Source organism: Squalius cephalus, assembly GCF_949319135.1.
Source record: "Squalius cephalus genome assembly, chromosome: 3".
Classification (NCBI taxonomy): domain Eukaryota; kingdom Metazoa; phylum Chordata; class Actinopteri; order Cypriniformes; family Leuciscidae; genus Squalius; species Squalius cephalus.
The window spans coordinates 20893304-20911861 of NC_137124.1; the positions used below are offsets into that span (position 1 = coordinate 20893304).

At 37.2% G+C, this 18558-nt stretch overlaps 1 protein-coding gene across 1 annotated transcript in view; it reads left to right on the plus strand.

Moving 5' to 3' along the window:
* Positions 1-18558, plus strand: part of mtmr10 (myotubularin related protein 10) — a 31293-nt gene that overhangs the window by 7639 nt on the left and 5096 nt on the right. Inside the window, exons 3-9 of the mRNA XM_079866744.1 lie at positions 4499-4635; positions 7610-7682; positions 10705-10847; positions 15847-15940; positions 16831-16978; positions 17816-17903; positions 18181-18269. Coding sequence (XP_079722870.1) covers positions 4499-4635; positions 7610-7682; positions 10705-10847; positions 15847-15940; positions 16831-16978; positions 17816-17903; positions 18181-18269 — 772 coding nt within the window. The remainder of the gene's footprint in view (positions 1-4498; positions 4636-7609; positions 7683-10704; positions 10848-15846; positions 15941-16830; positions 16979-17815; positions 17904-18180; positions 18270-18558) is intronic.

The following is an 18558-nucleotide window of genomic DNA, read 5'->3' on the forward strand; positions in this document are numbered from 1 at the left end:
ACTTGAAGTGAGCATTAGATGGTAATCAAAGGCAAGTTAGGCATAACAATTATTCTTGGTGCATTCTACTTCAAAAGGCCTAATGGCCTTCTGTGTTGTAAAGAAAAAGTAAAAAAGTCTGTCTTCGTCAAACTGTTGATTGTTTTAGTCCTGCATTTGGTGACATTTTAGTAAAATGTATCCATTCAGATTGACCTCCTACTGACTGTTCCATTTAAACCACTCTACCACTCCCTACACACATAGAAGCCTGATAGTGCCTAGTCATCTCGACAAAACATGGCCGTTGTCTCATGAATGGTGTCTTTTTACAAACCCACGCACACATCTCTCTCTTTCTCTCTCTCTCTGTCACTCTCTCTGTTAGGCCTCTTCTTGTTATCATGTTGCTCTGATCCATTGAAGTGTAACTTTTGCAGCAACAAGAGAGAATTCCTGTGCCGAAATCGATCCGACCTTAAGTACACAGTTTCCTCCACTTGCAATATTTAGCATCTTCTGTCCCTGCTTCAGCCATAGAAACAATTTTATACTTTAGCTCTGCTATAATTGTTGTCCAAATTCAAAGAAAAACACAACCCAAGGTGTTCTGATCAGACATGCCACCAGCTTAAACCCCCCTTTTCTAACAGGATGTAAACACAGGAAGCCTGTTCACATGGTATATAAATATTTGATGCTGTTATTTTAAGAAATATTGTGTGTACAGTTTCAGTGTGGTGTTGTCTTGCTGCATTCATATAGTGCATCTGCCAAACTACCATGTGCATTTCCTTCCCATCAGCAGTCTGGACTGATCTTTTGCCGTTTACTGGTTGATTAGAGAGGATGAGCTGCTGGTTAATCCCTGTAGATTGCTGATCAGACACACGTTGATATGTTGTCATGGCCATTTACAGACCAGGCTGCTTGTGGAGCGGAAGTTGAAATTTGCGAGTGGGTGAACGCCTGTGAATATGTGAGTCGTGAGAAGATGGGTGATAAGAGATTGTGGCTTCATACCAAGATCTTAAAGTCCCGCTGTAGTCAATAATTTTATCCCTTAAAACTCATCTTTGATATCCAAAATCACATATTTAAATGTTTTTTCGTCGAAAAAAAATTATTAATGCCTTAAAATAGCTTAAAAGTAACTCTACACCCTTGCTTCATTTAGTATGCGCTATGCGGTTCTATGAATATTCAAATTAGCCCCGCCTCCACCCACTTACACCAGCTCAGAGATACACTTGTTGGCGGTTAACATGTTGTCGTAGTTTGTAATGTCACCAGCTATTTAAAATTGCGTTTTTAGACTGTCTTTGGTTCACTGCAGTTTTAAGGAGAAAATACTCAACAGTGCTGTTGACATATGAATTTGCACACGGTTTGTCTTAAAGGTATAGCGGAGGATTTTCCCGAATTTTAGAAAAGAACCGCCCTCTCCACTTTTTGAAAAAATGCACATGCACAACACTCTACCTGCTCCCGAGAGGGAACGCCTATTAAACGAATGCACGAGCTAATCATAGCTTACGTTAACTTTTACTAGCAGTGATTTTAAATGGATTTCTCCAAATAGCATGCCAAACTTTACCTGTCAAGTAGAAACTTCGCGACTGAGGCATCAGTGGGAAGCCCAACCTGTGTTTTGAGCGCACGCCATCGTGTGAATCGTGTACACGAGCACGTACGACGGCCTTACGTAAACATATCACCAGAATGATTGACACTTAGGAGGACCAATAGTCTTGATGATCCACCCGGAAAAAGAAAATCCTCCGCTATACCTTTAAAGCATGTTAAAAACACCACATAGACATATAAACAACATTAAAAACGTGATTTTCACCACAGGGGAACTTTAAGACCCGTTCACTCACACCAAGAACAACTAACGATAATGATATAGTTCTAAAAATCATTCTAAATATAAAAGAATAGCAGAGTCCACACTACAACTATAACGACAACAGCACAGAGACACGATTACGTTGGAATGAATCGCGACGTTAAGGGAGGAATTTGCAGCTTTACTCGCAAAGTACAATTACTGTTCATCAATAAGGTGAGAACCAGACCTGTTATAAATCTCAATATAAAGTAATAAAGATAAGATGTTTGTTGTAATGTTGACAGTAGTGCACACACAAGTAGTATCTGTTCAATTCTCTGCCACGGTTAGCGAGACCGCGCCTTAGTGCAATCGATCTGTGCACGAGCCCACCTCTTCAAGCGGGCCAATGCACAACCTTACAGGCTATAAAGGCCGACATGGAATCCGTAGACTTATTTAATTTATCTGCTCTCACTGTAGAGAGAGAGAAAAAACAATATTAATATATTAAAATGAAAAAATGTGCTAAACTGATTACACTAACTGAAAGCATTATCAGATTAACCAAACTATCTAATAGTTAAATATGCAAGTAGTAGTGGATGTTTCGAATTTTGTTAATTAAGACATTCAGAATCTTCAGAAAACTACAGAGCTTTCTCCAGAATTCTGCAGGCTCAAATTCCAAGCAGGTGCAGTCATAAACTAATCATTTTTCTCAGAAAATCAGCTGGCTGACCTACTGGTTTAATGGCTTGACGTTTAGTGAAGTGTTCACCAATATTTAGCCACAGTGCCCAACCTCCATCTTAGCTAGCCTGTATCCTGCCCTACTGTAACCCCTGAAACAGTCCCAGCTGTGAGACAAACACTGCTCACTGCGCTCACACAAGAGCTGGAGTTTGTTTTCTTCTCCTTCACTCTTTCTCTCAGCAGCTTGATCATTCTTCTCCAATATACACAGATCTCTGTTCATTTTACCTCTTAATGTGACTGAATGCGAAAAGCGGAGGAAGTGCTATGTTTAGAATGAAGCAATGTGGGTTGCTTTATTTCCCATGTGTGTGACTTATGTTGAGTTCAACCAGAAACGGAAGTAAAGATGTTGGCTGCAGCCCACAATTTTAAACCATGCTCTGAATTAGTGTACTTTTGACTACTCAAGTTCAGTTTTTTTTCCCCTCTTAAATGTTTTCTTTATATACATTCAATAAAGATGTTAAAACTTTAAAATGAATATCCATTTTCAACACTGTACATTATGATGTGTTGCCTAAATTTGTTTATAGCATTTAAAACAATTGATTTTAGTTTTTAACATACTACAACATCATAACTATTTTTAATTTATTTAGACCTAATTGTAATTTCTTTTTAGTATTGGTCATTTATTGGTTGTCTGCCATAACATAACACAAATAATATCCAATATATAATTATTATATACAATAAATAGTGATTGTATAATTCTGAAATATATATACAATAAATAAATGGTGTGTCTTCCAAAATGTAAATATTTGTGCATTCCTATTTGCTATGATGTCAAAGTAATTGGGTACTCGTGCCTAGTTCCCTAGTTTAGGCCCATTCACACCAAAAACAATAACTTTAAAGATATATAACTATATTTGCGTTCTGTCAACATCGCCTTCTGTTTACTCTGAACAGCGTGCGCTGCAGTTATATTGTCTGTCATTTTAAAAGCTCAAGCTCTTTAAAGTTTGCTGGATTCTGTTCAGCTGTCAATATTTTTATTGTTCATCTGCTAGAAAAAAATCATTCTGAAAGTGATTCCAACTATATCGTTCCTCTGTGTTATCAGTATAGCAGCTGTTTGTGGACTTCCCTATTTGTATAGAATTAGAACGCTTATAAAACTTTATAGTTATTGTCCTTGGTGTGAATGTCTCTTTAGAATTATATTAGATCCACTCTAAATACTCAAAAGCTCAGCATAGACACTTGCACCAATGAGTATAATTAGTGCAAACAAAAGTCTCTGTCCTGAAAGCCTATGTTGGTTCCTGGTACACCTGCCTTTGAACTCTGCTCATTTCTGGTTTGTGTAAAAAAAAAAAAGAGAGAGAGAGAGAGAGAGAGAGAGAGAGAGAGAGAGAGAATGTTCAGGACTCTCAGCATGCATGTGCACTCTCAGTACATGGTAAAAGTTTATGTGACTGTTTAGTCAGCACAACAGGTCATTTCTTTTAATAGGGCATCATTTTTCAACCAACATGAAAGGATTCACAGCAGTAGCTTCTCAGGAGAGGGTTTTCCCTGCAAGGCCATTATGAAGGGGCTTGAGTGTGTGTTACATGAGTGGCCATTGGTCAGTGATCCAGAAGTTGCTTCTGAACTCTGCCTATGTGGAGAGTGCAAAGTCTAATAAGACTCTGCTTGTGTGTTGTGGAGGAACTAGTGTTACAGCTTGTTTATTTAGCAGCCAGAAGTGGTTGATTGCAGTTTCATTGATGTATGTTTAGCTCTTGAAAATTTGTTGGAGCAGAGTAGAACAAATCAAATCAATGGTACATGTTAAATACAAGCATGGTGAAGCACCAACATCTCCTTTTAACATATATGTTAAATATGTTAAAATGTGAGCTAGTCGTCCTTTACTCAGCTGATTGTAGTATTTTCCCTTCCTCTAAATCTCACTTCCTTGTTCCTTCTTTACAGGTGAAATAGTTGTGAATGAGGCGAACTTTGTAAAGAAATGCATCGGCACAGAAAGCTGTCAGGATGACCTCTGGGGGAAACTTGTGTGTACCAACTTCAAGGTTTCCTTCATTCCCCACAATTCCTTGCCACTACAGGTAAGCTCAGATTTATCTGGAAGTCAGTATTTATCTGCCTTGATTTGGAAGCCTATTGCCTAAAGACATATTTATTCAAAGTCGCCTCACAGTGACATTAAGCAGTGATTATAATATGGGTTATTATTATACGCTTACAAAACATGGTTTTAGTTTATAATATTGCAGGTTTTATTGAATGGTATCACAACATTTAAAAAAAATAAAGATTACCTTTTTCTGTTTGGTGTATTTCTTTTTTGGTGAATTGCTGACTTGAACAATTCTGCTTGCAGAAAATACAAGTGTGTGAATTTTATTTAGCTTGTTCAGCTATTTTCAGCGTGAAGTGGAAAATAATTCACCTTCTAGCTCAGAAACATCTCTTGTAGTTGAAGAAAAAAAAGACTCTTTTCCAGGCCTGAATGTAGGCAAAGGATTGTGAGCATCATGGTTGGCGTGTAGTCTAGCATTTATTCTCCATACTAACTTGTTGGTGAGAATTAGAAACTTAACACAATACGTATAACTTTAACGCAAATTAAAGAACACAGACGCAGCCAGATCATTTCCATAATGACCAACTCAGTCTACCAAGAGCAGTGCGAATTAGTGTCTGGTTTAAGACATCCTTTTTTTTGTCTGTAAATTTTGGAGCAAATGCCTTGTGTGATTCATTTAAATACTCTCCTCCCATAAATTTTGCGTCTGAAAGGGAAACTCCTACAAATGCATATGCAATAAGGTCAGCCGCAAAATTAACTGTCTAAGCCTTTTCAGAGCTAATTTTTCGGTCCCACTTTATATTAAGTGGCGTTAAGTACTATGTACTTGCATCAAAAAATAAGTACTTTGTACTTATTGTGTTCATGTTGTATTGTAAAACACTTTTGCTGCTATTGAGGTGTGATACGGGTAAGGTTAGGGACAGGTGTGGTGGATTGGGTAGGTTTAAGGTGTAAGGGAAGGATCAACTGTGTAATTACAAATGTAATTACATAAATTAATTACAGCTGTAATTACATGCAGGAATTTTAAAAATGTAAGTACAATGTAAAAACATGTAGTTACACAATAAGTCCATTGTATCAAATTATTCATTTCAATGTAAGTACGTAGTACTTAAAGCCACTTAATATAAAGTGGGACCAATTTTTCACTGCGTGTCTTTAGTAAATCCTGACAGTAGTTGTCTTTCTATTTTGTACTAGTTTATTACTGAGCATGACTAACAAAACCACAGTGTTTTAACTTTTTGGGAAAATTAACTAGAGATTGTCTTATTATTGGGAGATGAGAGGGTCTGTGGCTTTTACCATTGGATAATGCATAACGGCTAACTTTGTAACGGCTATCATGTAATGGCAGTGGCGTCAGTGTTTTATGACAGTCAGTTACAGTTTACGGTGCACAATTTTTCTTGTGGATTAGCACATTCGTCTTGTGAAAAATGTTCTATATTTGGTGTAATATCGCTAGTAAATGTACAGTTAGGACTGCAATATTTGTGGAAGGTGCTTTACCGGGCGAAAAAAAGAGCACGAATTGCTCTGTTAGCTGCAGATTACTGGTCGCTACAGTGTGCATAAAACCACATTTAAGATTAGATTTGAATCTGTTTATTAAAAGCAGCTTTATTGGGCACACAGCAGTGATATAGTCACAAAATAAATTCTGGAAGCCATAAAAAGAAAAATCTTTGTATTTTGTTAACCTTCATTCATTATCATTATAGGCATACACATCAGTCATAAATCATTACAATTCAAGTCTAATTTATTTGTTGAAACCTAGAAGCCATAGAGGTGAACACATCTTTATTTTTTATTTTTCATTAAACAACATGATACAATATTTATAATTAAATTATTTATTTTCTCTTTGTTTATTAAAATGCATTATATCAGCAGCATCATAGTGTATCAGTATGGCAGTTTTAGTCATTCAAGTCTTATTATAATTAGTAAAACTTGAAAGACAAAGAAAGAAAAACATTGATATAGTTTATTTTCTGTAGACAAAATACAATATCACTCAATATTACACAACACCTATTATTAAATACTACTACACATTTGCTGGTGGTAATGTTTTACAGTACCTTTCGTGACATTCCCTACTCTGCCTTCTCTTAAAAAAATTGCATTTTTATCAAGGTAAAATCTACACAGTTCCCAACGAAAGTATTGTTTAGTGTAAAACATGTTGAAGATTAGCGAACAGGCTGTCGATTCATGAAATGATTAGCTATTTCCTCACAAAAGCTGTTTATTCAGCGTAGTGAAGCCTCTCCTTAATTGACATCCATTTAAAAAAACGGCCTCTTGTCTCCTTCCCTGCGTACTTCCAAAGCCGTAACGTTATACTTCTTTGGCTAAAGGTTGCAGGCTTGCCTTCCAGTAGCTTTGAATGAACCTACTAATGACTTACAGTACATACACTGTAATTGACTCATTAAACTGGAATAGGACAGAGTATTTAAAAAATACACACTTCAGCTTTAAGTATTGAGGAAGCGGGTCCACATTAGATACACAAACATATTGGTGAAATTGTTTAAAGTTTTATGCATTTATACAATGTAATACAGTTGATTATATTGGTGTCATGAGTATTACTCCCAACTAGAGTGGATAAATGTGGCATATAAGTAGGGAAATACATACCCTGTCTTTCTGACCATTTCATGGAAAAGAAGCCAAAGTTCTTTTCCAGAGCAGTGAAATCTTCTGTACATATTAACCTCTATAGTCACTCCTTGCTGTTAAGCAGCTTTCAAACAAGTTAAACGTGTTAATAATCTCGCTAAGACAACCGATGATCAGACTTTACTTTGAAAAGAGAAGTAAATTGTTACATTCTTTAAAGATAATAAAGGTCACCCATTACATCTGTTCATATGGAAGCCATAGCTCATTAGGTTCTCTTTGCAGGATAATGTCAACAAAACGATAATAAAATCAAAAATAATCCTTGTCTTTTTTACTGTTCACAGAGATTCCAGTGCACCCACCGCCTCCTGGGCGAGCATGATATCTCACTGGCTTGTGTGGAGCAGGTAGTAACAGGTAATTCAACAGCACATGAACATACTACACCATGCTTAACAACACCTGCAGACCACCTGCCACTCTTCAGGCTTTTTCTGCTGCTGCTTTCTACTGTCAATTGGATGACTATCAAAGATCAGCTTAGCAGTTATAGCGTGCACTCTATAGAGGAGAGTAATACAGCTCGAGTAATCTGTTCTATGGCAGGATTTCATAACCCCAAACTGTCATTGGATCCTCCCACACACGTACAGCGTTGTGAACGACATAATCGAATCAGTTTCCTGCACTTGCAGTGAACTTTGCAATATTATTATGTTCTTGACAAGAGATTTTGTATATTTTAATAATTTAATGATATTGTATTTGATGCTAATAGTAAAAACTTTTGCAATGTATGGTTGCTGCTGATTTGATGTTCGCAAAAAGTCATCTGTCATTTTTATGAGCATAGTTTGTAAAATTGCGATTGAATTTGTTTTGGTTTGAAGCTTAAATTGTTCAAATTTAAAGAGAATTAAAATGATTGGAAAAAAATACTTCCATCACCCAGTCAAGGGTCGAGAAAAAGTGGCCGATCATTGTGCTTGACATCATATTGCTTGACGTGGTTTTGCACTGAGATCTTTGTTCTGAATTTTCTGCCATTCTCCCCTTTCTCCTCATTTTCAGTGCCTGCAAATGTGTTTTTATACAGTCGCTGGTTTCCTTCTTTTTAAACTTGGGTTGTTCTCCATCTTTTTTCGGTAACACTTTATTTCTATGGTCCACTTTAGACATTCTACTAACTATAAATAACTGCAACTACATGTCATCTAACTATCATTACAGTATTAATAGAGTATTAGTAGACTGTCAGCATAATACTGGCACTTTAGTTTGATGCTCCCCCAACACACATTCTCCTGACTATAAGTCACTTTGCAAGTACATATCATCTTACCTCAACCATAATATAACAGTCTTCTACAGTCTACTAATACTATAATGACAGTCAGTTGACATGTCATTGCAAAGTTACTTAGAAGAATGTCTAAAGTGGACCATAGAAAAAAAGTGTAACCTTTTTTACTAACCAGTACTTAGTTTAATCTCCCTTTGTGTGTTCTCCCAGCATTTTTATTAACATAACAAAAACAATCATGACTGTAACCCTGTTCGCTTGGATTTTTCCTCGAGCGATGTGTACATTTGTGAAAGTGTAGCGTAGCTGCAGAACCTGTTTGGGTGGCTGTTTTTAGCATAGCTGTAGATGAGCTCATCCAGCCAGACTGCAGCCTGAGCCCGGCCGCGATTAATCTTGTTTGTGTTAGATCCTTGCACTCCCCTCATTGCTGACTTAGCCCCCCAAGTGTTGAATTGCTGTGCTAAACAGATATAGCATGAAGCCTAAACCCCCCCCCCCCCCCCCTTTTTTTTTTCTTTTCACTGTCTGTCTGTGTGGATTCAACAAAAAGACCTTTATAAGAGATTCAGGCTTGGAAAAAAACACTCTCTTTGAGGCTTCGATCTGTCAGTAAGGCAGAGTGACCCCTGCAGTCTGGGATAGTGCCCTTGGAGGCTGTCTATACTGTATTAATTACAGGACTGAAAGCTAATTTTGAACCACATCCAGCAGACCTTATCTGCTCATATTTGTTTGTTTCTATTTTTAAATTTATAAGAATACAAGTTTCTTACAAAAGTATTACTTATACTACACCTTTACCTACAACACAATGAGCCTTCAGTAGTTTGGTAACATTATACAATTATAAGCTTCTGTATATTTACATTTATTAACATGAAATTATAATGAACAATACTTTTGAAGCATTTATTAATCTAGGATAAGATCTATTAATTAACATCAGTTGATTTATTATGAACAAACATCAATTAATGAACAGAATTGTACGTTTTGTGGTCTTCGTATAGAATTATACGAAGACCACAAAACGTATCGGACTTGGACCCATTTGAATTCTACACAGAATGCTGTATTTTAAAGCGACATGGTGGAGATTAGGTGGAGAAACTGTTAGGCAGACACGTCATTAGATACAGCACTGACAGGTTGAAGAGATAATATCGGTGCCATGCACCAACATGATGTACACACTTTTCAAACTACACATACTCAGTACGATTGCGATCGCTGTTTTGCTTTAATAAACAGTTTCATATTAAATCTATTAGACTGTGGCTGTCAAATGCGGCTTTGCCGAGGTCAACGTCTCTGGCTGAGCTGTGATATAAATGAAACGTTATTGGCTGTTTAAAAAAAGGGAAAGAGCTGCTCGATATGTCTCGCCCTGTCTTCCTGTTTCAGTGGAAATTACGTCAACGCATTAAATAATGCTGTGCGTTTCAAGGCACAGTGTGTCAAAAGTGATTTTAATCTGATTTTGCGAGTTTTAACATTTAAATTCTATTTACAATATATGTATAAACAGCATGATTGTGTGATATTTTTTTTAATACATCAGTTCTGCTAACATGAAGTTAATATGAGTGTTTCCTCTTTCGATCTATTGCTGGATATACATGATACTTGGGTAGAGGAACTCCTCTTATGATAAAAATAGTGTTGTGTTCTCTAGAACTCAGAATGTTGAAAATGGAAAAGTGGTCTTAATTATCACTTCTGTATTCTTTGGTAGTTACTTTAGGGAAGTAAAACTGCCTTTATTATTTTTCTTTGTTATTTTTTGTTGTTGTTACTTTTCAGACCTGGTCATGATTTTTTTTGTGCCTTCAGACTGTTTGCTTGAACATTATGTAATACATATTACATGTAATACAGATTATACTCCCCCTGCTCACTAGCACGTGTACTATCCAATAGTGAGATTAGTAAACTTGGCAGTAAGTACACATTCTCTGACACATGTTTCTGTAGTGTTGTAGTGTTCGTGCAAATGACAAGTTCAATTCTGCCTCTTGCCAAAATCTTGTTTTTCCATCGTCTCCCTATCATTACCTGTCCTCTTTCTCTTCATCACTATCAGTAATAGTTACAAAATCCAAATAAGATTGTTTTGTGTGTTTTTTTTAATAGTTAATGATGTAAAGGGGAAGCAGAAGATTTTAGGATCCAATCAGAAGCTGAAATTTAACCCTACAGAGCTTATCCTTTACTGCAAAGACTTCCGTATCATCCGATTCCGCTTTGATGAAGCTGGACCCGAGAGTGCTAAAAAGGTACAACACACACACACACACACAATAAAATAACTAGCCTCACAGCCTCCTCCGCGCTCCTGATGCTTTTGGATTAGTCTGAGAGAGGATTAAGAGCTAATAGGTTTGACTGCAGCCCCTGCTGAAGTCTGGATGTTTTTCCCTGAAGTAAAATTTGTAAACACGAATGAGAAATTCCTGCATGTTATTGGGTCCAGTCCTGGAATGAAGTGGATTTATGACTTGTATTAATTTCAGTCAGTGTTCTGCCTTTTTGTGTATGCGGTTTTATGCACTCATTTAGCCTTGATCTTTTCTTTTTGTCAGTGTCCCACTTAAGCAAGAATCTTTTCCTAGAACTGTAGGCCTGTGGTGTTTCAGGAAGTCTCTCCTCTCGTCGTCTCCCCTTCCCTACTGAGAGGTTGTAGGATGAGAGGATTATAGTTCTTCTCCTTACCTAGACAGCACTGCTTTCATCCACCTTCTTTGTCTGGTGGACACTGATCCCACTGCAAACCAGTGGCATTTGGTAAATTCTGAAATGCGCATGCAAAGCCCTCATCAAATAAAATAAAATAAAATAAAAATGTATTTATAAAGCACCTTAAAAAACAAAACACTGAGTGTACCAAAGTGCTGTACAATTTCAAAGGGATACAATAAAATACAAATAAAAAAAGAGAAATTAAATCATGGTTTCCTGATTACGTACATATGAGTTCCCAGTTACCGCATATTTTTAAATTGCTTCAAAATATATTATAACAGTAAGACAGTCAATAGCAAGAATTTCATGTGTTAATTCAATTTGATGTTTGGCTATAATTATTAAAGGCATAGTTCATCCAAAAATAACAATTCTGTCATAATTTACTTAGGTGGTTAGGGTTAGTTTTATTTATCATTTTTTTATATACAATAGAATTTAAAATGGTTTGGTACAAATATTCTTCAACATTTATTCTTGTGTTTTGCAGATAAGAATTTTCATTTTAGGGTGAAATTATCCCTTTAAGTCACCTTCTATTCAAATCATTAATCATGAACTCCTGTAAACATTTAATTTAACCAAACTTTGTGGTTAAAAACTTACTCAAAGATCATTTTAAGTTCATTTCCATTTGCATGGGAATTTCATTGGTAATGTTCATATGGGTGAGTTGTTTACTTTGTAATTAGTCCATTCATTTTCATCAGTTTTCATTGATATGGATTTGTGGACCTTTTGTAGTCAAAAGAGTCAGGCATTAATCTTAATAAAGACAGTGTAATCAGCCAAAAACGTACAATTACAGTGCACTGGTTCCTCTAACATTACTTTTCACATGTGTTTTGCAGTAACCCCTTCACATGCACTCCACTTTAAAGGACATCTGTGAGGCCAAAATGAGCTCAAGGGAGGCCAAATAAACTTTGTCCAGTGGTGTTGCTGCTGGACAGTGTTTGAGCGATTTATAAAATGAGTAATTTATTAACTATTTAACCTCATACACTACTGTTTATTTTTTTTAAAGAAATTAATACTTCAGCTATTAAGAATGTTTCTTGAGCAGCAAATCAGCACATTTCTGAAGGGTCATGTGACACTGAAGACTGATGTATTGTCTGCTTTTTCATCATAGGAATACATTAAATTTCCAAATATATTAAAATAGATTTTTTAAAAAATTATTGTAATAATATTTCAAAAATCTTTGAATGGTAGTGATTTTTGTAATGATGATTTTGTTTTTTCATACTGTCTCATCCAATTGTTAGATTAGCATTTCATTACAACCTCATAGGTCTCTAACTGAAAAAAAAAAAAATCGATTCAGATTTATAGAGTAATTTAATTTTTAAAGGTAATTGTCTTTGCTTTTTTTTCACTTTTCTCTACTGGATAGACTTAAAAGGACAAAAAATGCACTGCAGTAAAGTATTTGAAAGTTCCCACCAAAACCATCAGAGGCTCTCTGCCTCATAAAATAAAGCATGTTCTGTTGAGGAATGTCTCTCCTTCCCGTTATATATATCTGTGCCATAAAGCAGATAAAAAGAGCTCTTTATACAAGCTGATCAGATCATGCGATGAAGTCCGAGTTCTGTGACTCACACCGGCCTACAAACCCATCCTGTTGCTTCACAACAGCTGCTGTTGCCAGGCAATGTGGAACTTTGTGTAAAACGAACATTCCACATTGTGCTCCTGACTCAAAGGCTGTCAGAAGAGGAGAACGGCCTCCTGTTCGTCATTCCTGCAGCATAATGAGCCCTGATTGGCCATTCCTGTAGCATGACTCAGAGCAAAATGAATGGTCTCCACAGCATCTTTGGAATGATTGTTAGTCATCATGTATTAGTCACTAGAATGTCAAAGGCTGCACTAAGAGCTGTTTATATTTTTGAAAGCTGAAAAGGGAGTTTTCCTTTCAGTAATGGGAAAAAGACTGTGAGGGAAGCCAAGCTTTTCACCTGCAGTTATCCACCAAGTACAGGGCCCAAAATCTTAGGGGAATAACTGGAGGTACAGAAGGAGTGAAGTAAGGGGGGATGAGGAAAAAAGAGATGCCAGAGTTCAGCTCTAAACAGTCTGCCAGCTCCTGAGAATGTGTGAAGGAAGGGGGAGAAAGGGGCAAGAAAAGCACCACAAAAACAAGAGGAACAAAAAGCCCATTGAGCACGGCTCTCACTTTCTGAGCGCTTAGCAAACACACACATTTATCCTGAAGTTCCGTTCCAGAGCTTCTCTGATGCTTTTGTTGCTCAGTGCCACTGAACGCTAAACTATGGAGCTTACGTGAAGGGCAAGTAGAGTGCGTTTCCTTGACAGCCATTGCAACGCACACTGCTTATTCATATTCTGGTGCTAGTATTATGGAGGAGCCATATGGAGTCTAATGCAGAGAGCTCTGGGGGTCAGTTAGACATCTCAGCTCAGATTGGACAAAGATGGAACTAAATGTCAAATATTGTATTTGGATTATGGAGGAGGGACTCTTTTATGTGTGCTTTTGGGTTTTAATGAGCCGTTTTCGTATAGGCTAGGCTAAATACTGAGTGGAATTAAAAATACTTTGTTTTTCTTTATGAGCAATGGAAAAAAGCCAACTGGTAATTTCATAATATCCAGTTGGAAATTACAGAACTGCTGTTCACATCACTTGTCTGTTGTGTTTCCATATTTGTCACTATTAATTCCCAGCACTTCTGTCCCTAGAGCAGGTTTTTCTTTTTCAGAGTTTCCTATACCTATCTCCTTAGGAAAACACTTCTGACAAACAAGCATCTGAGAACGTTGATGTCATTTTACCAGTACAAGCATTCAATTCTTTCTTTGAGAAGCACAAGATTTAGAGGCCACTCACAAAGAATGCGATTTTGCATTGAAATTATGTGTAATGAAAAAAGAAAAAACACAAAGTCTAGAGATGCGTATTTTTAAGGTTGTACTTCTTTTAACTTGAGCGCTGCTTTTTTTTTTTTAGAACACAGTGACCGTCATACAGTGACCCTAAAGGGACATGGTGAAGAAAACAATATGAGATGGGATGAAAAATGATTTGGCAGTGTCACATTTTGGTTTTGTTTCATGCTCTTGTTTCATGTCTGTCATGTGATCGCCTGTTTTAGTCATGTGATCCTGCCATGTGTTCCCTTGCCTTATGTGTCATGTTCTAATTGGTTGATTGTCTTGATTTTGTTCACAGGTGTCCCTTTGTCTTGTCATTTAGCCTTGTGTATTTAAGCCCTCATGTTTGTCATGTCCATGTCCATAGTCCATAGTCCATAGTTCATAGTTCATGCCATGCCATGCCATGCCATGCTATGCCATTGTTTTATGTTTGTATATTAACTGCTCTTGGGTTGGACATCTGTTACAGGCAGTGCTTTTGCGTTCTCTCACAAATGTTTTGCGTTCCCCCGACACAAAAGTTTTGCAAGCGAACACAAACGTTTTTGTGAGGGAATGCAAAGGTTTTGCGAGTGAACGCAGAGTTTCTCAGGGGAAATTAAACATTTTGCAGGAGTATGCAAAAACATTGACTTGATATTTTTCCTCCCATCTCATATTTTTCAACCACTATGGGGTCACGCAGGGGTCAAACACATCCCTCTACCACATGTTTACTGAGAAAAACAATGGAAAGTAGTATAGTGGAAGTAACTTCTAGCTAACTTCCCTCTTCATGCTTCTCTCTCCTCCACACCCCCCTTCATGTGCACACGCGCCAACCCCCCAACCCCCACCCCCAAATCATTCTTGTCGATTATTGGCTGGAACACTGTTTGTTATGTTTCGTGGTCCAGGCTGGGCCAGTTTGTTTTTGTTGCCATTTGTGGAGCCTGGGCTGTCTACAGAGACTGCGTTTTTTTACAATGTGTTCAGGGGACAGGCAGCTAGCGGATAGTGAGGAGATGTTTGCTGTATGTGACAAAAAAATAAATAAATTCAGCCTAAAAAAAACTAAAAAACATCGCTTAGAGCACCTTTAAGGTAAAAGTCCAGCCTAAAAAAAACGAAAAAACATCGCTTAGAGCACCTTTAAGGTAAAAGTCCAGCCTAGCCTGTGCTCTGCGCTCAGTGCTGTTGAATATTTCCATGCCTGAATCCAACATCTGTGCCAAGAAAAGCTCTTCTGAATTAATGAACAGTTGATCTGACCAACAGGTGTTGCAGGAAAACAGATAAAAGGGAGAAAAATTCCTAAACTGCACTATATAGTCCTGGGTGTGGGGATATCAACCAGTTCGGGACCTAACTCTGGTTTGTGCCTACAATTTAAATCAAGCAGTTCAGGTGGTATTTTTCCAGTGCCCTGTGGCAGGAATGTCAGTTATGATGGCTTATTTGAACACAGGCTAATTTTCTCTCCCAAAAGCTCTTTCAAATCTCTTCCAAAGATTACGTACATTTAAGTACATTTCTCATTTATAATGGAGCATTTGGTATTTGCAAAGGTAAACTGGACTTCAAACAATTTGTTAGTAATTGTTAGTTATGTTTTAACGATGAAGGTCATTTTGTGTGCTCCCACAGGTTTGTCTGGCCATCGCTCATTACTCCCACCCTGCTGACCCTCAGCTACTCTTTGGCTTTGAATACGTCGGAAAACGATACCATGGATCAACGGGTATGAAAACACACGTGCGACTGTGACCGCAAATGATTGCCAAACTGAGTTGAGCTGTCCATACATTCAGCCTCCCTGCAAGTCAAAACATGAGGACACTTTCCAGGGAATGCAAAGTGCTCATGTGAATAGCAGGGCCTATATTAAAATTATTATGGCTGCTATTATTGGGCTGCATTGTAACACAGTTTTAAGAAATGACAGAATGTAGCATGTAAGAGAATGTGACACCACCAGTAATGCAAACTTACTGCTTTTCAGTGTAAATTCATGTTACAATATGTCGATCTGAAGAGGGCTGTTTTTTATATACAGTATATACACTACTGTTACAGACGATAAGGTTTTGTTTTTGTTTTTTGATCAGAATCCTTCAGAAACCATTCCAAGAAACATTTCTTATTATTATCAGTGATGAAAAAGGTTGTGCTGCTTAATATTTAGTTAACTGATTTCAAGATTATTTGATGAATAGAAATTTTTGATCAATTTAATCCATTCTTTCTGAATAAAAGTATTATTTTCTTGAAAATACAAATCGTACTGACCCCAAACTTTTGAACGGTAGTGTATGTCTCCATTATCACTGTTATTTTGCTAATTCAAGGCCATAGAAGTTTTTTTATTTAATGAGATTTATTATTAAAATGAAATTATGTAATTACTTATTACATTTTATTATTATAATTTATATATTTTTATTATAATTTATTATAACATTAATGTGTTTAAGAAAATCACAATTATTTAATGCACTGTAAGCATATCCTTAAATAAAACACACCTCAGTAAACATGTCCCATAACCACCTGCAACTCTCACCTTTTCACCCCTCATGAGTATGCATCCCTGGACTGCCTTATGAGCATGTACATGTCTGGTTTGTTTAGATGAGACAGTGAATGGTATTGACCCTGGCGGGGGGTTGCAGACCCCCCTGTTCGACTGCTCCTCAGACTGGGACAGAGAAATCAAGCGTACCGGTGCCTCTGAATGGAGGGTGTGTACCATAAATCAAGGCTATTTCATCTCACCCAGGTGAGTGTGTATATATGAGAGTTCACATGTAAATAATGATCTATTTTGCAAACAGCTTTTAGTATAAGCATCTTAGGCTAAAGCTCATTGCTGCTCATAACTTTCATGTAGAAAGTAAATGTAACAGAAACACAGGTATATGAGTATGTACAGGACAAATGGGCATTGTTTAAGTGAACATGAATTATGGTACGCTTACAGGACAATGATGTATTAAAAACGGAAAGGTTTTTCCTTCTCGTTTTACGCGTACAGACGACAACATTGTCAAAATGATCTGTTCACACGGTATGCATGCCAGGCCAGTAGTTGGCGATGTCACTTTGTAAAGAAACAATATGGACCCATAGACTGAACATGTAATACGCATGCACATGACGTCCTCATTTTCAAAAATTCATGTTCTTGTAGTTTATACGGAGATGATAAAGGAATCGTTTTTTAATAACTTGCACTTTGAAACTCCTTTTCTAAAGTTTATGTTTTCAGGCCCCAAAGCACCGTTGTAAATGATCGGCCAAAACACATAAAAAGTTTTTCGTTTTTCGTTGTAAACGGCGTTGTGTAAAAGGCCCCTTAAAGTCATCCTAATAAATCTCCTGACAGGATGAGGATAACTGATTAAATGATGACAGATTCATATGAATCTGCTCAGACAGACAGGAATGCAGTAATCCTCTGGAATGAAAGCACTGATCTCACTGATCCACATGCAGTTCAGTATCAGGTCATTGTGTTTATAATACTAACACAAAGAAGCGTCACGTATTTCATTGTGCTTGACAGTTTCAGGTGCCCTTTTGTGGAATTTAATTCCTTTTTTTCTGCTCTTTGCAGTCTCCCAGAGTTCTTTGTGGTTCCGGTATCTCTGGCAGATCAGGATCTGAAGCAATACGCCTGCTGCTTTTACTCCCAGCGCATCCCGGTGAGCGCCGTTTACCGGACTGGATTGTTGGTTTTGGAGTTAGAGGGGAGGAAATCTACAAATCACTTTTACTACCCTAGTCTGTTTTGCTCTTACTCAGAGAGAAAGTCATCAGTTAGTGTCTTAGTTTAAAACTTTGCAGAATGAGAAATCATGTCGTATTTAAGCTTACTTGGTGGATGGATTTTCACTGAATAGTTGTGAGTCAACCATGTGTGTCAACATTCATAGGCTAATCTTTTGAAGAGTATTTATGTGTATGTGCTTTGGTTTGTAGTTATGGTGTTGGAATCACTCCAGTGGGAGCGCTCTGGTCCGCATGTCTAACATCAGTGACCCACTGCAGCAAAGGAAGGTGGAGCAGCGGTAAGAAAGAGAGACAAGAAAAACATTTCTCAGACAAGAAAAAATTTAGGGCAGGACTTGATTTTGTCCATGGGGAATTGACTGGATCGTTGTGGTTTGCTATTGCTGTGATCTCATGTGAGTGACAGGTTATCCTGCCCTTGTCATCAGAGAAGAGAAGAGATGTCGTTGCAAGTTCTTTTGATTAAAGAATACAAGCACACATGAATAATTTGTTTTGATCAAATTCAATTTTGATTTCATGGTGAATTTAAGGGAAATAGATTTGGTTTGACCTCCGTTTTAAGCC